The 26781-nt window shown below is 42.0% G+C and overlaps 1 protein-coding gene across 1 annotated transcript in view; it reads right to left on the minus strand.

Moving 5' to 3' along the window:
• LOC110524646 (PDZ domain-containing RING finger protein 4) overlaps positions 1–26781 on the minus strand; it is a 107760-nt gene that overhangs the window by 19971 nt on the left and 61008 nt on the right. The window contains exon 4 of the mRNA XM_021604493.2: positions 10133–10231. Within this exon, the coding sequence (XP_021460168.2) occupies positions 10133–10231 (99 nt within the window). The remainder of the gene's footprint in view (positions 1–10132; positions 10232–26781) is intronic.

A 26781-nucleotide genomic window follows, 5' to 3' on the forward strand; every position in this document is an offset into this window, starting at 1 on the left:
TTACAGTCTAACCAGACACCTAGGTATAGTTGTCCACATATTCGAAGTCAGAACCGTCCAGAGTAGTGATGCTGGACGAGCAGGCAGGTGCAGGCAGCGATCGGTTTAAGAGCATGCATTTAGTTTTACTTGCCATTAAGAGCAGTTGGAGGCCACGGAAGGAGAGTTGTATGGCATTGAAGCTCGTCTGGAGGTTAGTTAACGCAGTGGCCAAAGAACGGCCAGAAGTATACAGAATGGTGTCGTCTGCGTAGAGGTGGATCAGAGAATCACCAGCAGCAAGAGTGTCATCATTGATGTATACAGAGAAAATAGTCAGCCTGAGAATTGAACCCAGCCACATAGAGATTGCCAGAGGTCCGGACAACAGGCCCTCCGATTTGACACACTGAACTCAGTCATTTGAGAAACTAAGGCAGTTGAGTCTGCCGATAAGAATGTGGTGATTGACAGAGTCGAAAGCCTTGACCAGGACAATCAATAGAGCTGCACAGTATTGTCTCTAATCGATGGCAGTTATGATATTGTTTAGGACCTTGAGCGTGGCGGAGGTACACCCATGACCAGCTCGGAAACCAGATTGCCTAGCAGAGAAGGTACCGTGGGATTCGAAATGGTCGTTGATCTGTTTTTTTAACTTGGCTTTCGAAGACCTTAGAAAGGCAGGGTAGGATAGATATAGGTCTGTAGCAGTTTGGGTATAGAGTGTCTCCCCCTTTGAAGAGGGGGATGGCCGTGGCAGCTACCCAATCTTTGGGGATCTCACACGATACGAAAGAGAGTTTGAACAGGCTAGTAATAGGGGTTGCAACAATTTTGGTGGATAATTTTAGAAAGAGAGGGTCCAGATTGTCTAGCCCGACTGATTTGTAGGGGTCCAGATTTTGCAGCTCTTTCATTACATCAGCTATCTAGATTTGGGTGAAGGAGAAATGGGGGAGGCTTGGGCAAGTTGCTGTGTAGGGTGCAGGGCTGTTGATCGGGGTTATGGTAGCCAGGTGGAAAGCATGGCCAGCCGTAGAAAAATGCTTCTTGAAATGCTCAATTATCGTGGCTTTATTGGTGGTGACAGTGTTTCCTAGCCTCAGTGCAGTGGGCAGCTGGGAGGAGGTGCTCTTATTCTCCATGGACTTTACAGTGTCAGAGAACTTTTTGGAGTTTGTGCTACAGGATGCACATTTCTGTTTTAAAAAGCTAGCCTTTGCTTTTCTAACTGCCTGCGTATATTGGTTCCTAACTTCCCTGAAAAGTTGCATATCGCAGGGGCTATTCAATGCCAATGCAGTACGCCACAGGATGTTTTTGTGCTGGTCAAGGGCAGTCCGGTCTGGAGTGAACCAAAGGCTATATCTGTTCCTGGTTAAAAAGTTTTATTAAGTTTTCTTGTTTTTCAATCAACCAACAAAACACATTCCACATTCACAGATGTGACAGGCTTAAAAAAAGAAGGAAAAAAAGTCAAAAAATATAATAATAATAATATATTTGAAAAAAATACAATTAAAATGAAATATTAAGAAAAATAATAAGTGTTTTTATTTTATATTATTTTTTATTTTCCTTGGTGCACACACACACACATATATATATATATATATATATATATATATATATATATATATACATACATACATACATACGCACACGTACTAAAAAAAAAATATATATATATATATATATATATATATATAACACTTGCAGCAGCACTATCAAGTTCTTATTAGCTATTTTTAGCCTTCGCTGAGACGACGGGCCAATAATTCGTTTTTAGGTTTTACAGCACCTTATACAACATGTACTGTATCTGCACATTTCCCTAGTCACCCCGTTCACTCTGTCCAGTTTGAAATATAGTTGAATAGTGGAGACCAGAGTCTATCAAACTTGGGCTGTCTCTTGTGGAGGTCGTAAGTGAGCTTTTCAAGAGGAAGAAAGTCAACAATCTGGTCAATCCACATTTTAAATGTAGGAGGGGTATTAGAGGACCACAATAGAATAATACATTTCTTAGCAAAGTATGTAATAGTCATAAGCAAATTTTCTCTCTCAGGATCAAGAACAAAGTCCTGCTGGGCATTAAGAAGATAGATACACGGGGTCATATCAAACTGTACCTCTAATATTTTCTGTGCAGCAGTATGTATAGATTGCCAGAATATGGCAATCTCTCTACAGCTCCAAAATACATGCATATAGGTTCCACTTTCAGGGGTACATCTTTTACAGTTAGGAGACATATCTGTTTTCATTCTATGGAGTCTCAAAGGAGTATAATACAATTTGTACAAAAAATTGTAGTTAGATTCTTTCATTTTTACATTTTTGCAAACCTCCGCCCATAACTCATCACTGATAGTCAGACCAAGGTCCTTTTCCCAAATTATTTTCAAAGGAGTAAAGGAGGAGCCTCCTTTCTCAGAAAGGAGTCTATAGATGTAAGATATTTTGCCTTTAATGGATTGTGCTGTGACAAGAAGGGTTTCAACTTCATTCAACTGAGTTCTAAACCTCCTCTTGAAGGTAAATGAGGAAATTACATGTCTAATTTGAAGATATTTAAAAAAAAAAATGGGATCTTGGCACATCGAATTCACTGCAGAGCTCTGGAAAGGATTTCAGTGTAGTGGTTTTCTGATGAAATAGGTCTGAAAAGGTCCTGATTCCTAGAGTATGCCATAGATTAAAGTTGGCATCCCTCAGGGCTTTTGGCAAGTCTGGGTTGCCTACTATAGGCAAGTGAGAACATATTTGGGAGGAAATGCCCAGGTATTTCTTACAGTCCCTCCACGCTAGTAGGGTGCTGTAAATCACAAAGGTTTTGGCTATGTTGCCCACTTCACTAAAGTTATTAATGAATATAATTGAGCTTAAGGGCAATGAACCACAGGATTGGGCTTCTATCTGAATCCATGTTGACTCTTGTCTGTTTGTGATCCATGTTAGCATGTTGATTTGGGCAGACCAGTAGTACAATTGAAGGGAGGGAAGGGCAAGACCACCCTTAGATTCAGGTTTCGATAGAGTGGAAAACTTGATCCTAGGTTTTTTATTGCCCCATATAAAGTTGGTGATGCTTTGGTTAGTTGTTTTGAAAAAGGAAACTGGGAGATAGCATGGGGGCATCTGAATTAAGTAGTTCAGTCTAGGGAGGACGTTCATATGGATGACATTAATTCTTCCTGCTAAGCTAATTGGGAGGGAGATCCAGGTTTGGAGATCGTTCTTGACTCGATCCAGGAGTGGAAGATAATTTTCCTTGAAAAGGCTATTCAGATCTGGTGTTATGAAGATCCTGAGGTATTGAAACCCCTGTGTTTTCCATTGGAAAGCACATTGTGTCTTCATAGAGCTGGTGAGTGTAATATTGAGAGGGCAGACAGTGGATTTGTTAAAATTGATTTTATAACCTGAAAACTTGCCATACTGAGCAATTTTGTCTAAAATGAGAGGGAGGGATTTCTCAGGGTTGGATATGTAGAGCAAGACATCATCCGCGTGAAGCGAAATCTTGTGCTGCAGGCCGCCTGCAGAAATATCCATAATACTTGGATTGCTCCTTATCAACTCTGCCAGAGGCTCCGCCCTCAACAAGTAGAGCAGGGGGGACATCGAGCACCCTTGTCTTGTGCCCCGTTCCAGAAGGAATTTGTCAGAGTTCAGTCCATTAGTAGTAACCATGGCATTTGGATGAGAGTATAGTGATTTGATCAATTTAATAAAATTTGGGCCCATATTGAACTTTTCTAAGACTGAAAACAGAAAGCTCCACTCCATCCTGTCAAACGCCTAATCAGCATCCAGTGAAGCCAGCAGGACAGGGGTCTTCTGTGCGTTTTACTTGATCAATAATATCAAAAAGACGGCGAAGGTTATCTGAAGAGTATCTGTCTCTAATAAATCCAGTTTGGTCCGCTTTTATTATTTTGGGAAGAAGAGTGTTTAGTCTTTTGGCGAGCAATTTGGTAATTATTTTATAGTCGAAATACAACAAGCTTATGGGCCGGAAGGACGAGTAGGATAGGGGGTCCTTGTCCTTTTTTAGCAACACTGTAATGTGAGCTGAGTGCATTGAGTCTGGGAAGAGAAGCACTTTTAAAGAATAGCCAGGCATCCTCTACTGACGGAATGAGGTCAATATCCTTCCAGGATACCCGGGCCAGGTCGATTAAGGAGTGGCTGATGGACCTCTTCAGCTAGCAGGGAGATGGGCCTAGCATAGGCTAGCTCCAGGCTAATTGGTGCTTACTTCGGGACAGAGACGTTAGCCAGCAGTAGCCACTCGGATAGCAGCTAGCTAGCTGCGATGATCCAGGTGAAAAGGTTCAGAGCTTGCTGTAGGAATCCGGAGATATGGAGAAGAAGAAGTCCAATTTGCTCCGGGTTGAATGCGCTGTGCAGACTGGCAGGAGTTGTCCGGGCTAAAGGTTAGCTGATGACTGCTAGCAGTAGCTAGCTCCTGTTGGGGGTTCCGGTTCTAAAGTAAAGCAAATAGCAGATCCATACCACATTGGGTGAGGCGGGTTGCAGGAGAGTATGTTGAAGTTGAGGTTAAGAAAAATGTTTTAAAAATATATATGCGAAGAAAACATTTATAAAAAGATTTAAAGACAGAACACAACAAGACGAAGACAAGACGCCTGACTGCTACGCCATCTTGGATTCTTGGACTTTTACTCCAACCATTCCATTGGCAGTCGAATAACATCACGTGTGCTTAACTGCACTTTAGAAAACCCGCTAACCAAACAAAAGTACAGGGCATGCTCACTGAATTAAAGGGCAACTACACAAAAAAATCAACGTTTCTTAGATTTTTCCAAGGCCTCAAAAGTCATCCCCTGATTTGGTTGTGAACACACAAAATCCAATTTAGTTGTTTTCTATTAAAAAAGGTGTAAAAACACTGGAGTAAACAAGAACAAATGGGGATATCCAAAACCTGGAAAAACAAAAACCAAGAAAATGGAATTTGGGAGAAGAAAAAAAAACAGTAGGCAAAACATTTAAACGGATTTTAAAAGGTTCTACCAACGTTTTTTTTTTATAGCTGTGCATGACTGAACTTTATAATGTGTGTCATCCTGCAACACAGCATTTTGGGTGAACTTGAGGTCAGGTCCAATATTGACTATATGCACCCAGGAGGGAAAGAGGTTGGGCCATCCTAGAAATGTTTTAGTGTAATATAATATATAAAATTTTTCCAACGATTTTATCCGAAGCGACCCCAATATCCTGGTGTTGCAATGCTCTCCCAAGACGCATGACAGGGTTATAAATGCTTTGTGAAGCCTTCATTTAATATGATTTATAAGGCCTTTATTAAGAGGTCCTTATGCCACCCTTTATAAAGCACAGGTTTATGGGGCAGCAGGTAGCCTAGTGGTTAGAGCGTTGGGCCAGTGACAGAAAGGTTACTAGATCGAATCCCCGAGCTGACAAGATAGAAATTTGTCGTTCTGAAGCTGAACAAGGCAGTTAACCCACTGTTCCTAGGCCGTCATTGTAATTAAGAATTTGTCCTTAACTGACTTGCCTGGTTAATTTTTAAAAAGTCATATTTTACATAGTGGGTTATGTCAGATTTGACATTGGTGGTTATGTCACACAGTTAAGAAACATTTATGAACCTTTTAAAAAGCATGACGCATAACACATTTATGTAGAGTTTATGAAGGCTTTATGAAGCCTTTATAAGCTGCACACCATTTACAGCAAGGCTTTATAGAGCATTCATAAAAACTTCATAAACACTACATAGCTTACTGTCAAACCATTTTTAAGAAAAGTCATAATATACAAAGCGTGATATAAAATGTCCTTTTAAACACTACATATTGAGCTTTGCCAAATAGTATGCATGTTACTGTATAGTTCATTGGTATTTATGTGAGATCAGAAACGCAATTCACTATCTCAAACACAGCTGAAATACGGAGTAACATTCAGTAGAAGCTCATCTGAATGCAGCACGCTCTCCTTGGTTTGACTTTTTATAGACTGAACACTTGAGAGGAGAAGCAGCCCAGTGACTACAGCGATCTGTATTCAACTCATGTTCAGCTGCATATACCTTGCGGGTCTGAGCTAACTTCAAACGAATGAGAGAGAGAGACAGAGAGAGAGAGAGAGAGTAAGTTGGGCAGAATGGAGGAGAGGACAGTGCTTTGTAAGTGCTGCCAATAAGTGGGAGAAACAGAGAAAAAAAGCCTTGACTGTGGGCACAAATAGTGTAACCTCAGCTTGCAAAACATGTCAGTTCTATTTGAAGAACAAGGATAGTCACTCAAAGAAAGACTACAGCGCCTTTTTTTATGAGTTGGTTTAATCTATATTATTGCAAATATAAAAATGATGAAGTGCCAGTCCAACGATTCATGTATTTTTAGTCTGTGTTAATCATATTAAATTACAGACTCTCTACATATTCAATATTACCTAAGCTCTGTAAAAGAGGACACAGAGGAATCATATTAACGTCACAACGGATTTAGTCCTGAAAGTCTAGAATGCTGTATTCCTTTCAAAGTTATATCAGTGTATTTACACTGCATTCGGAAAGTATTCATACCCCTTGAATTTTCCCACATTTTGTTATGTTACAGCCTTATTCTAAAATGCATTAAATATGTTTTTTCCTCATCAATCTAAACACATACATCAGAGGTTTTTAGAAATCTTTGCAAATGTATTAAAAATAAAGAAAAAATTGAGCTGTTTCCATTGATCATCCATTGATGTTGTAGAAATGTTTCTACAACATGATTGGAGTCCACCTGTGATAAATTAAATTGATTGGACATGATTTGGAAAGGCACACACCTGTCTATATAAGGTCCCACAGTTGACAGTGCATGTCTGAGCAGAAACCAAGCCATGAGGTCGAAGGAATTGTCTGTAGAGCTCCAAGACAGGATTGTGTCGAGGCACAGATCTGGGGAAGGGTAACGAAAACATTATTTAGCGTCAAAGTTCCCCAAGAACACAGTGGCCTCAACCATTCTTAAATGGAAGAAGTTTGGAACCACCAAGACTCTTCCTAGAGCTGGCCGCCCGGACAAACTGAGCAATTGGACGAGAAGGGCCTTGGTCAGGGAGGTGACCAAGAACCCGATGGTCACTCTAACATAGCTCCAGAGGTCCTCTGTAGAGATGGGAGAACCTTCCAGAAGGACAACCATCTTTGCAGCACTCCACCAATCAGGCCTTTATGGTTGAGGCCAGATGGAAGTCACTCTTCAGTACATTAAAACCCGCTTGGAGTTTGCCAAAAGGCACCTAAAGGACTCTCAGACCATGAGAAACAAGATTCTCTGGTCTGATGAAACCAATATTGGAATCTTTGGCCTGAATGCCAAGCGTCACGTCTGGAGGAAACCTGGCATCTTCCATATGGTGAAGCATGGTTGAGGCAGCATCATGCTGTGTGGGATGTTTTTCAGCAGCAGGGACTGGGAGACTAGCCAGGATCGAGGGAAAGATGAACGGAGCAAAGTACAGTGAGATCCTTGATGAAACCTGCTCCAGAGCGCTCAGGACCTCAGACTGGGGCGAAGGTTCAACTTCCAACAGGACAACGACCCTAAGTACACAGCCAAGACAACGCAGGAGTGACTTCAGCACAAATATCTGAATGACTTGAGTGGCCTAAGCAGAACACAGACTTGAACTTGATCGAAAATCTCTGGAGAGACCTGAAGATGGTTGTGCATCAACGCTCCCCATCCAACCTGACAGAGCTTGAGAGGAGGATCTGCAGAGAAGAATGGAAGAAACTCCCCAAATACAGGTGTGCCAAACTTGTAGTGTCATACCCAAGAAGAATCGAGGCTGTAATCACTGCCAAAGGTGCTTCAACAAAGTACTGAGTAAAGGGTCTGAATACTTATGTAAATTTATTTTTACAATTTTTATATATAACTTTGCAAACTTTTCTAAAAACCAGTTTTTGCTTTGTCATTATGGGGTATTGTGTGTAGATTGATGAGGGGGGGAAAAACAATTGAATAGTTTTTAGAATAAGGCTGTAACGTAATAAAATGTGGAAAAAGTCATGGGTTCTGAATACTTTCGGGAATGCACTGTATTTACTATGATCCACAGTGATTGTAGTCCATAGTAATTGTAGTATGGTAGTACAATTATGTTAACCTATTTTACATAAAATGCACATGAAACCTCAAAGAACCGATAAACACACAGGACTGGTGGAAATGCATGCATACATTATTTTATCAAGTTGATTTACATTTTCTTTTATCAACAACTACAGTGCCTTGCGAAAGTATTCGGCCCCCTTGAACTTTGCGACCTTTTGCCACATTTCAGGCTTCAAACATAAAGATATAAAACTGTATTTTTTTGTGAAGAATCAACAACAAGTGGGACACAATCATGAAGTGGAACGACATTTATTGGATATTTCAAACTTTTTTAACAAATCAAAAACTGAAAAATTGGGCGTGCAAAATTATTCAGCCCCCTTAAGTTAATACTTTGTAGCGCCACCTTTTGCTGCGATTATAGCTGTAAGTCGCTTGGGGTATGTCTCTATCAGTTTTGCACATCGAGAGACTGACATTTTTTCCCATTCCTCCTTGCAAAACAGCTCGAGCTCAGTGAGGTTGGATGGAGAGCATTTGTGAACAGCAGTTTTCAGTTCTTTCCACAGATTCTCGATTGGATTCAGGTCTGGACTTTGACTTGGCCATTCTAACACCTGGATATGTTTATTTTTGAACCATTCCATTGTAGATTTTGCTTTATGTTTTGGATCATTGTCTTGTTGGAAGACAAATCTCCGTCCCAGTCTCAGGTCTTTTGCAGACTCCATCAGGTTTTCTTCCAGAATGGTCCTGTATTTGGCTCCATCCATCTTCCCATCAATTTTAACCATCTTCCCTGTCCCTGCTGAAGAAAAGCAGGCCCAAACCATGATGCTGCCACCACCATGTTTGACAGTGGGGATGGTGTGTTCAGCTGTGTTGCATTGTTGCCAAAAAGTTCCATTTTGGTTTCATCTGACCAGAGCACCTTCTTCCACATGTTTGGTGTGTCTCCCAGGTGGCTTGTGGCAAACTTTAAACAATACTTTTTATGGATATCTTTAAGAAATTGCTTTCTTCTTGCCACTCTCCCATAAAGGCCAGATTTGTGCAATATACGACTGATTGTTGTCCTATGGACAGAGTCTCCCACCTCATCTGTAGATCTCTGCAGTTCATCCAGAGTGATCATGGGCCTCTTGGCTGCATCTCTGATCAGTCTTCTCCTTGTATGAGCTGAAAGTTTAGAGGGACGGCCAGGTCTTGGTAGATTTGCAGTGGTCTGATACTCCTTCCATTTCAATATTATCGCTTGCACAGTGCTCCTTGGGTTGTTTAAAGCTTGGGAAATATTTTTGTATCCAAATCCGGCTTTAAACTTCTTCACAACAGTATCTCGGACCTGCCTGGTGTTTTCCTTGTTCTTCATGATGCTCTCTGCGCTTTTAACGGACCTCTGAGACTATCACAGTGCAGGTGCATTTATACGGAGACTTGATTACACACAGGTGGATTGTATTTATCCTCATTAGTCATTTAGGTCAACATTGGATCATTCAGAGATCCTCACTGAACTTCCGGAGAGAGTTTGCTGCACTGAAAGTAAAGGGGCTGAATAATTTTGCACGCCCAATTTTTCAGTTTTTGATTTGTTAAAAATATAATATATATCCAATAAATGTTGTTCCACTTCATGATTGTGTCCCACTTGTTGTTGATTCTTCACAAAAAAATACAGTTTTATATCTTTATGTTTGAAGCCTGAAATGTGGCAAAAGGTCGCAAAGTTCAAGGGGGCCGAATACTTTCGCAAGGCACTGTATAAATAGTAGCTGTTATTTTGGTGTTTGTTCAAGAACTCTGAGGAAAGGAAGCATTTGTACACTGCTGAGTGTTGTGACATTAGACGTGTAGGTGAAGTGAGAACTTCAAAAGTACCTATTTCTGAACAAGTCTGGCGTATATAATAGCGTTTTCATAAGTGAAAACTGTAAGGATGGAGAGAGAGAAGAAGAAGAAGAAGAATGAGAAGACTAAATACAGCAGCAGTTCCCTAGCCACCCTCAGTCTCACTCCTGCTGTCTCACCTCACTGACATAGATAGCCATGTCCTCCTCCTCGTCTGTCCTGTAGCACAACGTCAGGCCCAGCTTCTCCTGGCTGTTCAGTCGACACAGCTCCACCTCCTGCAGACATACGGAGGACAGAGGTCAACAAAACCACACACGGATAACAACACTAACCAGCTTCTCCTGGCTGTTGAGTCGAACACAGCTCTTGGGGCGGCAGGGTAGCCTAGTGGTTAGAGCGTTGGACTAGTAACCGGAAGGTTGCAAGTTCAAATCCCAGAGCTGACAAGGTACAAATCTGTCATTCTGCCCCTGAACAGGCAGTTAACCCACTAGGCTGTCATTGAAAATAAGAATTTGTTCTTAACTGACTTGCCTAGTTAAATAAAGGTAAAATAAAATATCACCCATACACACAGAAGGGACAAGAACACACCAGCTGTTGTAGGTGTGCCAAGTACATCAATGTATTAAAAAATGCAGTTATTGAAGCTGTAGCCATCATACCCGACTTGCTATCAAACAGCATATTAACTTTGGCTGGGAGCTTATCTTAACTGTGTGTGTGTGTGTGATTAAAGCTGTTCTCTAAACGCTCAGTGAACGGCTTGATCAGTCATGTCTTTGATAACTGTCAGAAGCTCTCAAGTGTTTTTACCGAGCAGCTACAGCCTAATATTAGATTATTAGTTGGTAAATAAACCCATATAATTATGCTAACGTAGTGAATATATTCAGAGTTGCATGACCCACCACTGAAGTATTCCTCATCTCTGAAGAGTCCTCATGGAGAGACAACCCACAAACCGGGAACAAACCGGGAACATTAGCTAATATTCCCATTAAGTTATGGTTTTATCAAACATTAGGATGAGAACATCCCCAAAACATTCAAAGAATGTTTTTGATAACAAAAAAAAGATGAAATATCCTAACATTCACTATAATGTTCCCAGCAAACCAGAATTGGTTCTGTGAAAGTTTCCAGAACAATCGTTAGGTTGCAGCAAATGTTCTCATAACACAAAAACTGTCGAGTCATGCTGATGATCATATAAAACATTTGCCTTGATGTTGTCTGAATGTTCCGATAACACATTTAGTCTGTTCTTTAAAGGTTCCCAAATGTTTGTCGAAACAGTATGGTGGGATCATTGTGTTGGACATCACAAAAGACAAACTATCCAGTTGTGAAGATGACTATACAATGTATATTTTAGAATGAAAAAACATTCACTTGATGCTACAAGAACATTCCCAGAACACATTTTTTGATGTTCTTTAAAAGTTCCTAAAACATTTCTTTAGGTTATGGGAACATTGTTGGGATATGGCAAGAGAACTGTTCAGTTGTGCAGACATTCAGAGAATGTTTGTATCATGTTGCACACCACATTCATTTGATGTTGCAAGAATGTTGACAGAACAGCCTTTCTGGGTTATTTAAAGGTTCCTGAAACATGTTGTGGTAACCGTGTGGACACATTGCAAGACATAGGTTCCAAAAGCACTAAATATGCTCAGTTGTGATGCCATTCATACAATGTTTAAGATTGCACAGGACATTCCTTTAATGTTGTAAGAATGTTGACAGAACACCTGGTCTAAGTCCTGTCAGTACAATTATGTGAATATCACAAGAATATTCTTGTAACGTCCCAGACTCCCAAAACGTAATAAAATGTTCTGGAAATCTTTAAGAGTTTGCACAGAACATTCCTACAATGTTCCACAATTTCCAAATAAGTATTTTTATTTTTTATTTTATTTATTTAACCTTTATTTAACTAGGCAAGTCAGTTAAGAACAAATTCTTATTTACGATGATGGCCTACCAAAAGGAAAAAGGCCTCCTGCGGGGACGGGATAAAAAAACAAAAACATAAATACAATATAAATATAGGACAAAACACACATCACAACAAGAGACACAGCACAACACTACATAAAGAGAGACCTAAAGACAACAACATAGCAAGGCAGCAACACATGACAACACAGCATGGTAGCAACACAACATAACAACAACATGGTAGCAGAAAAAAATGGGATGGGTCCTATAAGTAGTAGTATTGGTGGCAAATCTCATGGCCTAATGGTAAAGAACAGCTAGCCGCTCGAGAGCACCCTTACCTGCCGATCTATATATTATGTCTCCGTAATCTAGCATGGGTAGGACGGTCATCGGAATCAGGGTTAGTTTGGCAGCCGGGGTGAAAGAGGAGCGATTACGATAGAGGAAACCAAGTCTAGATTTAACTTTAGCCTGCAGCTGTGATATGTGCTGAGAGAAGGACAGTGCACCATCTAGCCATACTCCAAAGTACTTGTATGAGGTGACTACTTCAAGCTCTAAACCTTCAGAGGTAGTAATAACACCTGTGGGAAGAGGGGTGTTCTTCTTACCAAACCACATGACCTTTGTTTTGGATGTATTCAAAACAAGGTTAACTTCTTCGATATAGGGGGCGCTCTTTTAATTTTTGGATGAACAAGATATTTTGTCACGAAAAGATGCTCGACTATGCATATAATTGACAGCTTTGGAAAGAAAACACTCTGACGTTTCCAAAACTGCAAAGATATTGTCTGTGAGTGCCACAGAACTGATGCTACAGGCGAAACCAAGATGAAATTTCAAACAGGAAGTGCCCCAGATTTTGAAGGCGCTGTGTTCCAATGTCTCCTTATATGGCTGTGAATGGAACAGGAATGAGCTTACACTCTATGTCGTTTCCCCAAGGTTTCCGCAGCATTGTGACGTATTTGTAGGCATATCATTGGAAGATTGACCATTTTACACTACATCTACCAGGTTCTCGCTTGGTGTCCTCCGTCGCAATTATTGCATTATCTCCAGCTGCGTGTATTTTTCCGTTTGCTTCCAAGGAGAAACCCAACTGCCACGAATGATTTATCATCGAATAGATATGTGAAAAACACCTTGAGGATTGATTCTAAACAACGTTTGCCATGTTTCTGTCGATATTATGGAGTTAATTTGGAAAAAAGTTTGGCGTTGTAATGACTGAATTTTCGGGGTTTTTTCTTAGCAAAACGTGATGAACAAAACAGAGCGATTTCTCCTACACAAATAATATTTTTGGAAAAAATGAACATTTGCTATCTGAGAGTCTCCTCATTGAAAACATCCGAAGTTCTTCAAAGGTAAATTATTTTATTTGAATGCTTTTCTTGTTTTTGTGAAAATGTTGTCTGCTGAATGCTAGGCTTAATGCTATGCTAGCTATCAATACTCTTACACAAATGCTTGTGTAGCTATGGTTGAAAAGCATATTTTGAAAATCTGAGATGACAGTGTTGTTAACAAAAGGCTAAGCTTGTGAGTGAATATATTTATCTCATTTCATGAATAGTTAACGTTGCATTATGGTAATGAGCTTGAGGCTATGATTACGCTCCCGGTGACGGGATTGCTCGACGCAAGAAGTTAAGGGTAGAGAAAGCTTGTTGGACACTAAGAAAGCTTTGTTGTAGAGCATTTAACACAAAATCCGGGGAGGGGCCAGCTGAGTATAAGACTACTGTCTGCATATAAATGGATGAGAGAGCTCCCTACTGCCTGAGCTATGTTGTTGATGTAAATTGAGAAGAGCGTGGGACCTATGATCGAGCCTTGGGGTACTCCCTTGGAAACAGGCAGTGGCTGTGACAGCAGATTTTCTGACTTTATACACTGCACTCTTTGAGAGAAGTAGTTAGCAAGCCAGGCCAAAGACACCTCAGAGACACCAATACTCCTTAGCCGGCCCACAAGAATGGAATGGTCTACCGTATCAAAAGCTTTGGCCAAGTCAATAGAAATAGCAGCACAATATTGCTTAGAATCAAGGGCAACGGTGACGTCATTGAGGACCTTTAAGGTTGCAGTGACACATCCATAACCTGAGCGGAAACCAGATTGCATACCAGAGAGAATACTATAGACATCAAGAAAGCCAGTCAGTTGATTATTGACAAGTTTTTCCAACACTTTTGATAAACAGGGCAAAATAGAAATAGGCCTATAACAGTTAGGATCAGCTTGATCTCCCCTTTTAAATAAAGGATGAACTGTGGCTGCCTTCCAAGCAATGGGAACCTCCGGAGAAAGGAGAGACAGGTTAAAAAGGTTTGAGATAGGCTTGGCGATGATAGCGGCAGCAACCTTAAAGAAGAAAGTGTTTTTTGGGTTTAGTTTAAGGAGCTCCTTTAGCACCTCAGACTCAGTGACTGCCTGCAGGGAGAAACTTTGTTGCAGGACAGGGGAAAAAGAGGGAGAAGCATCAGGGATAACCGTATTAGAAGGGGTGGGAGATGAGGAAATGTTGGACGGGCAAGGAGGCATGGCTGAGTCAAATAGGAATCCTGACTTAATGAAGTGGTGATTAAAGAGCTCAGCCATGTGCTTCTTGTCAGTAACAACCACATCATCAACATTAAGGGACATGGGCAGCTGTGAGGAGGAGGGTTTATTCTCCAGGTCTTTAACCATTTCCCCAGAACCTCTTGGGGTTAGACCCACAGAGCAAGAACTGCTCCTTAAAGTAGCTAACTTTGGCCTTCCCGGATAGCCTGAGTGCACTTATTTCTCATTTGCCTGAACGATAGCCAGTCAGCTTGAGTATGCGTGTGCCGAGCCTTTCGCCAGATGCAATTCTTGAGGCGGAGTGACTCAATAAGATCACCCTCGAACAAGGGGCTGAACCTGTTTTTAATTCTCATTTTCCTTTTTGGGGGCGTGTGACATTTATGACGTTCATAGGATATTTGTTTTAGGTTTAACATAATATTCCATTGATGGGCAACCTAATTAAATGTTCTGGGAACCTTTAAAGAACCAATAACAACTGGACAGTTTCAGAGTTTGTGAAAATTTATTTTGTGATGTTGCCCACAATGTTCCCACTATACTTTTGCATGAAAGGTGGCCAAAGCCATATCAATCATATCAATACCATATAATCATATGGCCTTGCATACCACACACCTTTAGATTAATAGCTATTTTCTGAACCTAATGGACATAAATAGCAGGACATTGATAACGGAAGGAAATTACATCTCCATCATCACTTTCAAAAATCATTACACACATACAGTAGGGTAGGCTACAGCACCAACAACACAGACAACTAGAAAAACAACAAATAATCCAGCTGGTTGTGTCCCAATGTTATAACATGTCTGGGGTGTTGAGGGGAATCGAGTGTGAAATGGCCTCTCCACAAGGCCTTCATTAACGCACCACAGACTCCTCTAGACACTGTGTATGTGTGCGTACGTGCTTGCATGCGTGTGTGTGTGTGTGTGTGTGTGTGTGTGTGTGTGTGTGTAGAACAGGGGCGAAGGGGCAAAGGGGGCTCAAATAGGTTTGGGAAGAAGAAATAAAGGAAATAGAGAGATTCATTTTCTCCGTGACATCTGTGGGTTGGCTGGTTACACGTGTCAGATATGTCAGACACTTTGGGAGCGAGGGGAGAAGAGGGGGGGATCAGAGACCAAAGGCTGGAAGAGGAGAGAGCGGAAAGTGGGAGCAAATAGAGCTGCCACAGACAGCCACCTGGTGCCTCTCCACTCCAGCAATACTGTATGTCCTCTCATTGAGACACTCCCTAAGGCTCCCACTCCCAATCTACCACAGCCCCATCCACCCCATTTCCTCTCCCACCAAAGCCCTCCGCCCCCTTCCCATCCTCCCCTGCTCCACCCTGGCCATACTGTATATGCCCCCATCCCCTTCTAGCCACTGACTCCCCCAAGGCTCTCCCCCCTCCTCCTCCCCCTTTACCCCCATCCTTCCCACTGTGACAGACCATCAAAGAGACCCGGTGTCCATTGACATTTAAGAACAAAAATATATTTCACCTTTATTTAACCAGGTAGGCTGGGCCTGGCCAAGATAAAGCAAAGCAGTGCGACACAAACAACAACACATGGAATAAACAAACATACAGTCAGTAACACAATAGAAAAAAGTATATGTACAGTGTGTGCAAATGAGGTAAGATAAGGGAGGTAAGGAAATAAATAGGCCATAGTGGCGAAATAATTACTATTTAGCAAATAAACACAGATGAATGAAGATGAAAGATGAATGTGCAAGTAGAGATACTGGGGTGCAAATGAGCAAAACAAATAGTATGGGGATGAGGTAGTTGGATGGGCTATTTACAGATGGGCTATGTACAGGTGCTGTGATCTGTGAGCTGCTCTGACAGCTGGTGCTTAAAGTTAGTGAGGGAGATATGAGTCTCTAGTTTCAGTGATTTTTGCAATTCGTTCCAGTCATTGGCAGCAGAGAACTGGAAGGAAAGGCGGCCAAAGGAGGAATTGGCTTCGGGGGTGACCAGTGAAATATACCTGCTGGAGTGCGTGCTACGGGTGGATGCTGCTATGGTGACCAGTGAGCTGAGATAAGGCGGGGCTTTACCTAACAAAGACTTATAGATGACCTGGAGCCAGTGGGTTTGGCGACGAATATGAAACGAGGGCCAGCCAACGGGAGCATACAGGTCACAGTGGTGGGTAGTATATGGAGCTTTGGTGACAAAACGGATGGCACTGTGATAGACTGCATCCAATTTGCTGAGTAGAGTGTTGGAGGCTGTTTTGTAAATGACATCGCCGAAGTCAAGTCAAGTCAAGTCAGTTTTACGAGGGTATGTTTGGCAGCATGAGTGAAATAGGAAGCCGATTCTAGATTTAATTTTGGATTGGAGATGCTTAATGTGAGTCTGGAAGGAGAGTTTACAGTCTAACCAGACACCTATGTATTTGTAGATGTCCACATATTCTAAGTCAGAACTGTCCAGAGTAGTGATGCTGGACGGGCAGGCAGGTGCTGGTAGCGATCGGTTGAAGAGCATGCATTTAGTTTTACGTGCATTTAAGAGCAGTTGGAGGCCACGGAAGGAGAGTTGCATGGCATTGAAGCTCGTCTGGAGGTTAGTTAACACAGCGTCCAAAGAAGGGCCAGAAGTATACAGAATGGTATCATCTGCGTAGAGGTGGATCAGAGAATCACCAGCAGCAAGAGCGACATCATTGATGTATACAGAGAAAAGAGTCGGCCTGAGAATTTAACCCTGTGGCATAGACACTGCCAGAGGTCCGGACAACAGGCCCTCCTCCGATTTGACACACTTGAACACTGTCTGATAAGTAGTTGGTGAGCCAGGCGAGGCAATCATTTGAGAAACCAAGGCTGGTGAGTCTGCCAATAAGAATGTGGTGATTGACAGAGTCAAAGCCTTGGCCAGGTCTACGAATACAGCTGCACAGTATTGTCTCTTATCGATGGAGGTCATGACCAGCTCGGGAACCAGATTGCATAGCGGAGAAGGCATGGTGGGATTCGAAATGGTTGGTGATCTGTTTGTTAACTTGGCTTTCGAAGACCTTAGAAAGGCAGGGTAGGATATATACAGTATATGTCTGTAGCAGTTTGGGTGCGTGGCAGCTTTCCAATCTTTGGGAATCTCAGACGATACGAAAGAGAGGTTGAACAGGCTAGTAATAGGATTTGCAACAATTTTGGGTGATAGTTTCAGAAAGAGAGACATGCTGCAACACTAATCAACCTGGACTCAGGGGTAGACGTAACATAGTAAATGTAAATCTGTCCTTCTCCATTTCGTATGGTACTGTATGTATTCATTTATGGATGTCTATCATCTGGGGTGGCAGGGTAGCCTAGTGGTTAGAGTGTTGGACTAGTAACCGAAAGGTTGCAAGTTCAAATCCCTGCAAGTTCAAATCCCAGATTTGACAAGGTACAAATCTGTCGTTCTGCCCCTGAACAGGCAGTTAATCCACTGTTCCTAGGCCGTCATTGAAAATAAGAATTTGTTCTTAACTGACTTGCCTAGTTAAATAAAGGTAAAATAAATAAATACATAATCTATTTTGTATGTTACAAAAATGTTAAGAATTTGCAATATGTATGATACTGTGTTACGAATTTCAATTTGTTGTGGCTAAAGTTAGCTAGGTAGCTAAAATTAGCTAGGTTAGCGTTGGGGCTTTTGCTGTGAATGTATTAGCAGTCATGAGTCATGACCACATTAAAATGCCATGTGACCGCTAAGCTACAGTAATCACCTCTTACGCACTCTGGACAAGTAGTACCCAACTCGCTAACGATCATCAGGTCGCTAATAACCTGGTTCTCAAGGCTCTATTTATTGTCCCTCTAACATCAATGCAAATGCAATGGAAAATCACATCAAAAACTTGTCATCAAAACAGTATGTTTTTGTGATTGATCAATTTGAAGAAAGAAGTTCAACAACAGGTTGAAACTGAGTGGAAAACTTTGTCGTTGTGGATGTTGTTTCAAAGCCTAACACAACGAAAATAGACAGCGCTCTCTAAGGTGTTGACTCATTCAAAACACTCATATGCATATTAGAGCTTATGCATACGAATAGGCCTATATTGTCACGGATCCCTCCAGTACTGTTGCTCATTCCGTGAACCAGTTTCGGAGGTCTACGTCACCGGTCTCTAGGCACTGAACTGTCTAATTAAGCACACCTGGTTCCTATTTCCCACAGATTGTATTGGTATAAATGTGCCCTTTGTTCTCCATTGGGCTGTCAATTATTGTTCCAATGTCAGTTGTGCCTGTGAGTACCTGTGCTGTGTTGTTTTGGCTTTTTTGCCATTTGGGATGTGCATATATGATTACAGGTCTCGTCCCATGGTGTATCATTGTGCGATTGTGTTTTCAGGTCTCGTCCCATGTATTTATTCGAGGTACTCCTCGCTCTTTTGTTTGGGTTTCTACCCTGTGTTTTGTATACGTGTTTCTTTGGTCTTGGTCCTCATGCCTTTACATGGCACACTGTAATTTGGGTTAATAAAACCCCTTATTACACATTCCTGCGACTGTCTCCCGATCCTTCACACAACGTGACATATATGTGAGCCAAGCGCAAAAAGAAACATGAATTAAAATAACGATTGTGCTGTTATACAATACATAGCCTACCACATATTACGCATGGCAGAAAAACTGATTTACGATATCTTTCGTACCTAAATGGTCTAGCCTACTGTATAATCCAAAATTAAACAAATTCAGTTAGCCTACAATTATAGTGCATTTGTATTTGATTTTGAATAGCCTAGTAATAGGGTATTTTTTATATTTTCAGAATTAATTACCTTTTAGCTACAGAATATCTTTGTCACGTCCTGACCTTAGTTCCTTTTTTATGTCTCTATTTTAGTTTGGTCAGGGCGTGAGTTGGGGTGGGCATTCTGTTTTGTGTTCTATGTTTTCTATTTCTACGTGTTTGGCCTGGTATGGTTCCCAATCAGAGGCAGCTGGCAATCGTTGTCTCTGATTGAGAACCATACCTAGGCAGCCTATTCTCCCACTATGGGTTGTGGGTAGTTATTTTCTGTTTAGTGTTTTTGTTGCACCTTACAGAACTGTTCGTTTGTCGGTTTGTTGTTTTTGTTCACTATTCATCTTTATTAAAATTATTATGAATACGTACCACACTGCACTTTGGTCCTCTTCTCCTTCTCCCGAAGACAATCGTTACAATCTTACCACCATGCATTTCCATCTCCTCAACTCTCTTTCATTCCTTTCTCGAGCATGCAGAGAGAAGGGCTGTCAACAGTTTAATTAAAGTTGTGAAAACATACTATCTATGTTCCCGAACAGATTTCACTTGTTCCCAAATGAAGAATTGGGCAGCTACAGTACCAGGGTTGGAGAGCCTATGGCATATAGAGTTTTGATCTGTCACACAGCTAGAGGCTGCATGCTCCTCAAACAGTGGTTGATGCGTGGCGTGAAATAACTGGAATAACCTACGAACCAGCGGGAAAGTGGTCTCCATTCGCTATTCGAGTGCATACAGTGTGCAAAACTCATTTGACATCGTAAAGACAAGATTACATTTAGAATAGTATGATGGTAGACAGAGTGACCAGCGTGTGCATCCTGAGGCAAGGAACAGAGCACAAGCTTTTTTTTGTGTCTTTCTCAAATCATCAATAGCCTTCAGTCGCATCATGCAGCCCATATATGTTTTGATTTCTAAGACATTCTAAGGTTCGTATCATTCACAACTAAAGTTGCCAAATAAGTAGAAATCTAGTGTACAGGACTTTTACGCTCAACATAGCCACTGCATATGCACACTTGCTCCGGAATGGTAAAAAATGTCCTTTCCATTTTATTCAGCTAAGTTCAAGTATATTCTTCTTACTATAAAATCATATACACTGAACAAAAATATAAATGCTAAAAATAAATGCTGAAATAAAATGTCCAAGAAATCTTATATTAGTATAAAAAGCTTATTTCTTTGGGAGACAGGTGCAGGATTCGAGGACTACCTCGAATAAATAACACAAGCGCCCAATGATACAACACGGGACAAAACCCGTAATCATCTGCACAGTACAAGTGGCACGAAAGCCAAAGGATCTCACACGACCAACGGACATTGTAACAATAATCGACAGGACAATGGTGAACAAAGGGCACATTTATACAATTACTAATCAATGGGAATAGGGGCCAGGTGTGCATAATGACAGTTCCGGAGGGTTCCATGACAAGAAATGTGTTTACATCCCTGTTAGTGAGTATTTTATCCTTTGTCAAGATAATCCATCCACCTGACAGGTGTGGCATATCAAGAAGCTGATTAAACTGCATGATCATTACACAAGAATTACTGCACAAACTGTCATAGACGGTCTCAGTGAAGCTCATCTGCGTGCTCATCGCCCTAACCAGGGTCTTGACCTGACTGCAGTTCGGCGTCGTAACCGACTTCAGTGGGCAAATGCTGGCACACTGGAGAAGCGTATTCTTCATGGATGAAGCCCAGTATGAACTGTACCGGGCGCCGCCCATTTGGGATGCTCTGGATCGACGTGTACGACAGCGTTTTCCAGTTCCCACCAATATACAGCAAGTTTGCACAGCCATTGAAGAGGAGTGGGACAACATTCCATGGGCCACAATCAACAGTCTGATCAACTCTATGTGAAGGAGATGTGTTGTGCTGCATGAGCAAATGATGGTCACACCAGATACTGACTGGTTTCCTGATCCACGCCCCTATGTACGCATATTTGTGACCAACAGATGCATGTCTGTTTTCCCAGTCATTTGAAATCCATAGGTTAGGGCCTAATGAATGTATTTCAATTAACTGATTACCTTATATGAACTGTAACTCAGTAAACATGTTTAAATTGTTGCATGTTGCATAAAATAATGGCACGGGACTTATAAGCGTATCTTGTCTGCTAAGCTTACACCCGATGGTATGTGGCATAGACAGATACCATACCAACTCATATTCTGTTCTTCTGAAATCCATTTTCTTCATATCATAATGTTTTCAATGAGGAGACTCTCAGTTAGATAGCAAATGTTCAGTTTTTCCAAAAAGATTCTTTGTGTATTAGAAATCGCTCCGTTTTGTACATCACGTTTGGCTACCAAAAAAACCCGAAAATTCAGTCATCAAAACTCAGAACTTTTTTCCAAATTAACTCCATAATATCGACTGAAACATGGCAAACGTTGTTTAGAATCAATCCTCAAGGTGTTTTTCACATATCTCTTCGATGATATAACGTTCGTGGAAGTCTGGTTTCTCCTCTCTATCAAATGGAAAAATAGTTGCACCTGGCGTTTGCGCACCAATTTCGACGCAGGACACCAGGCGGACGGACACCTGGTAAATGTAGTCTCTTATGGTTAATCTTCCAATGATATGCCTACAAATACGTCACAATGCTGCCGACACCTTGGGGAAACGGCAGAAAGTGTAAGCTCATTCCTGTCGCATTCACAGCCATATAAGGAGACAATGGAAAACAGCGCCTCAGAAATGTTGCTCATTTCCTGTTTGAAGTTTCATCTTGGTTTCGCCTGTAGCATCAGTTCTGGGGCACTCACAGACAATATATTTGCAGATTTGGAAACGTCAGAGTGTTTTCTTTCCAAAGCTGTCAATTATATGCATAGTCGAGCATCTTTTCTTGACAAAATATTGCGCTTAAAACGGGAACGTTTTTCATCCAAAAATGAAATACTGCCCCCAGTGGTTCAAGAGGTTAAACCTACTGTATCTAAAACAAATAATTGATTTGTTGTGATGGTGTATATTCAATTGATTTATTAGACTTTTTAAAATATACAGTTGAAGTCGGAAGTTTACATACAGTTGAAGTCGGAAGTTTTCACAATTCCTGACATTTAATCCTAGTAAAAATGACCTGTTTTAGGTCAGTTAGGGTCACCACTTTATTTTAAGAATGTGAAATGTCAGAATAATAGTAGAGAGAGTGATTTATTTCAGCTTTTATTTCATTCATCACATTCCCAGATTCCCAGTGGGTCAGAAGAAGAAGTTTACATACACTCAATTAGTATTTGGTAGCATTGCCTTTAAACTGTTTAACTTGGTTTAACTTGGGTCAAACGTTTTCCACGCTGTTTAAAGGCACTGTCAACTTAGTGTATGTAAACCTCTGACCCACTGGAATTGGGATACAATGATAAGTGAAATAATCTGTCTGTTAACAATTGTTGGGAAAATGACTTGTGTCGTCATGCACATGGTAGATGTCGTAACCGACTGGCCAAAACTATAGTTTGTAAACAAGAAATTTGTGGAGTGGTTGAAAAACGAGTTTTAATGACTCCAACCTAAGTGTAAACTTCCGACTTCAACTGTAGATGTTCCATAGGCGCGGATCAGCGGCTAGTACGCAGCTTGTAAGTGTGGATGCCTGGAGATGCTAAACATGTTTATGCAAATTACTGGGCAATTACCATGACACTGTCAGTCTTTTGCGTGACAATAACCAACTGACAGAATTTCATGACCACCACAGCCTTAGTTAGGGTTAACGTTAGGGTCATGGTTAGGGTTGAAGTTAGGGTCGTGGTTCGGGTTAACGTTAGGGGAAATGTATTGGTCACATACACATATTTAGCAGGTGTCATTGCGGGTGTAGCGAAATGCTTGTGTTCCCAGCTCCGACAGTGCGGTAATATCTAACAATTCACAACAATACACGCAAATCTAAAGTAAAAGAATGGAGTTAAGAAATATATAAATATTAGGACGAGCAATGTCGGAGTGGCACTGACTAAAATACAGTAGAATAGAATACAGTATATACATAGGAAATGAGTAAAGCAGTATGTCAACATTATTAAAGTGACTAGTGTTCCATTATGCGAGCAGTGCAGTTGATGTACCAGGTGGTGATACATTTCTTCAGCCTCCTGAGGTTAAAGAGACGCTGTTGCGCCTTCTTCATCACACTGTCTGTGTGGGTGAACCATTTCAGATCGTCGATGATGTGTACGCGGAGGAACTTGAAGATTTTCACCTTCTCCACTGTGGACCCGTCGATGTGGATAGGGTCGTACTCCATCTGCTGCGTGCTCTCTCCATGATCAGCTCCCTCGTTTTGTTGACGTTGAGGGAGAGGTTATTTTCCTGGCACCACTCCGCCAGGGCCCTCTCCTCCTCCCTATAGGCTGTCTCATCATTGTTGGTAATCAGGCCTACTACTGTTGTGTCGTCTGCAAACTTGATGATTGAGTTGGAGGCATGCAAAGCCAAGCAGTCATGGGGGTACAGGGAGAACAGAAGGGGGCTGAGCACGCACCCTTGTGGGGACCCTGTGTTGATGATCAACGTAGCGGAGGTGTTGTTTCCTACCTTCACCACCTGGGGGTGGAAGTCAGGAAGTCCAGGACCCAGTTGCACAGGGCGGGGTTCAGTGGTGGATGCTGAGCTATAGTCAATGAACAGCATTCTTACATAGGTATTCCTCTTGGGAGCGGGCCACGTCGTTGGCACTGTGTTACCCTCAAAGAGCGCAAAGGAGGTGTTACGCCTGTTTTGTGCACTCAGTATCTATTGTCAGAGCTCTCTGGTCTTCATTTCTTTTGACAGACTCCACCTGCTGACACCTCAGATCTCTAACGGACTGTGTCTTCATGCAAATGCAAATGTTTCCCAAATAGCACCCCATTCCCTATAGGCCCTGGTCAAAAGTAGTGCACTAGGATAGGAATACCAAATAGCACCCTATTCCCTATAGGCCCTGGGCAAAAGCAAATCACTATATAGTGAAACGATTGCCTTTTGGGATGCAGCCGATGGCAACTTAAAATCCCCGTCACTGAATGAAAGAGGATATGAAAGGAAAAGGGATGAAAGGACCTACAGCTGAAGAGATATGAAAAGGGAAATAAAAATATCAGTCAAACCAGTGACATTATAACTGCTGCTGATGGTGTATCGTTTGACACCATCATTGGAAGCGTTAGACACAGCGACTGAGACTACTGGGGGCTTCGTGACGCAATAAAGGAGCCATGAAGGAAACAGAGATGGTGTGTGTGTGGCGTCAATGTCGACGAGAGGAATTAATATGTAATAGACATTTTTTTTCTTCTTCTGTAAAATATCCTCTAGAAACGGTATATGAAAGCCTAGGGGGAATGTCTAGATGACGTGATGTTCAACAGGAAGAGTTTTTGATGTCAAATATCTGCCTGATCCATGGGGTTGTCTCTAAAAATATCCCACAAAAAAATCATCAAATGAAACCGAAGGCACAAGTGAAAGTGTGTGATGTTTTAATGTCTTTCCCCATCTTGTTGAGTGCAAGAAGACAGAATACGTTAGTATAAGTAATGTGGTGGTAGAGTGGAGAGGACCTGTGGCTAAATGAACAGGAAAAACATAGATAGACGTGATTAGAAGAAGATGGATAAAACATTGTGGAATGTGTGTGTGTGTCTGGAATGGGAAGTGTTCTGGCAGCCCCCCCCCCCCACACACACACACACACACTGGTGTGTAAATCCTTGATAAGGCAAAGGGCCCCTTCTCCTGATCCATCACATACACTCTGTGTTCCCTCTCTCTCCCTCTTTTCCTTTCCGTTTTTCCATTTTCCGGGCGAGCTCTCAGCCTCTCAGGCGGGAGATTGCGATGTAGCGGCTGCAGAGCGGGGACGGGGGACGATGGCCTGACAGTAAATTAATGACTGCGATGGCGTGATTAGAAGGGACTGCCGCCCACCGTCAGGCTGCATTGGATGCTGTCATAATAATCACTGCCTTTGATTACCAGTAATTGAAAAAGTTCTCTGTGGATGGCTGCCACCCGGTACAGGCAGAGAAGAGAGGGGAGAGCTCCTCTCCTATCAGCAAGAAAGAGAGGGAAGATGACGAAGTGCTCCTCTCATCCTGGAGAGGAACGCGGCAAAACACTATCCTGCTAAAAGCTTAAGATATAGCCTAATACATCTGGTGAAGAAATGGCCCTATGATCTACCGTGTATATTGTATCAGGCCTACCTATACAATCAATCCCTCATGTTCCTCTATTTAAATGCGCAGTGCCTAGTGAAAGTACACACCCCTTGCACAGCTTGCACATTTTGTTGCCTTAAAATTAAATAAAATAATTTATACAATTATATTAATGTCATACTAATCTACACAATCTACTCCACATTTCAAAGTGAAAGAACAACTCTAAGCTCATAAAGAAACATCCCTTTTTCAGGACCCTGTCTTTCAAAGATAAGTCGTAAAAAATACAAAGAACTTCACAGATCTTCATTGTAAAGGGTTTAAACACAGTTTCCCATGCGTGTTCAATGAACCATAAACAATTAATGAACATGCACCTGTGGAACGGTTGTTAAGACACTAACAGCTTACAGACGGTAGCCAATTAAGGTCACAGTTATGGACACTTAGGACACTAAATAAATTGCAATGTCCTTACTGTGAGACGTTTAAGACAGCGCTACAGGGAGACAGGATGGACAGCTGATCGTCCTCTCAGTGGCAGACAACGTGTAACAACACCTGCACAGGATCGGTACATCCGAACAGCACCTGCGGGACAGGTACAGGATGGCAACAACAACTGCCCGAGATACAACAAGAACACACAATCCCTTCATCAGTGCTCAGACTGTCCGCAATAGGCTGAGAGAGGCTGGACTGAGGGCTTGTAGGCCTGTTGTAAGGCAGGACCTCACCAGACATCACCGGCCACAACGTCACCTATGGGCACAAACCCACCGTCGCTGGACCAGACAGGACAGGCAAAAAGTGCTCTTCACTGACGAGTCGCGGTTTTGTCTCACCAGGGGGTGTTTATCGTTGAAGGAATGAGCGTTACACCGAGGCCTGTACTCTGGAGCGGGATCGATTTGGAGGTGGAGGGTCCGTCATGGTCTGGGGCGGTGTGTCACAGCATCATCGGACTGAGCTTGTTGTCATTGCAGGCAATCTCAACGCTGTGCATTACAGGGAAGACATCCTCCTCCCTCATGTGGTACCCTTCCTGCAGGATCATCCTGACATGACCCTCCAGCATGACAATGCCACCAGCCATACTGCTTGTTCTGTGTGTGATTTTCTGCAACACTGAATGTCAGTGTTCTGCCATGGCCAGCAAAGAGCCCGGATCTCAATCCCATTGAGCACGTCTGGGACCTGTTGGATCGGAGGGTGAGGGCTAGGGCCATTCTCCCCAGAAATGTCCAGGAACTTGCAGGTTCCTTGGTGGAAGAGTGGGGTAACATCTCAAGAACTGGCAAATCTGGTGCAGTCTATGAGGAGGAGATGCACT

Source organism: Oncorhynchus mykiss, chromosome 1 (genome assembly GCF_013265735.2).
Source record: "Oncorhynchus mykiss isolate Arlee chromosome 1, USDA_OmykA_1.1, whole genome shotgun sequence".
NCBI lineage: Eukaryota > Metazoa > Chordata > Actinopteri > Salmoniformes > Salmonidae > Oncorhynchus > Oncorhynchus mykiss.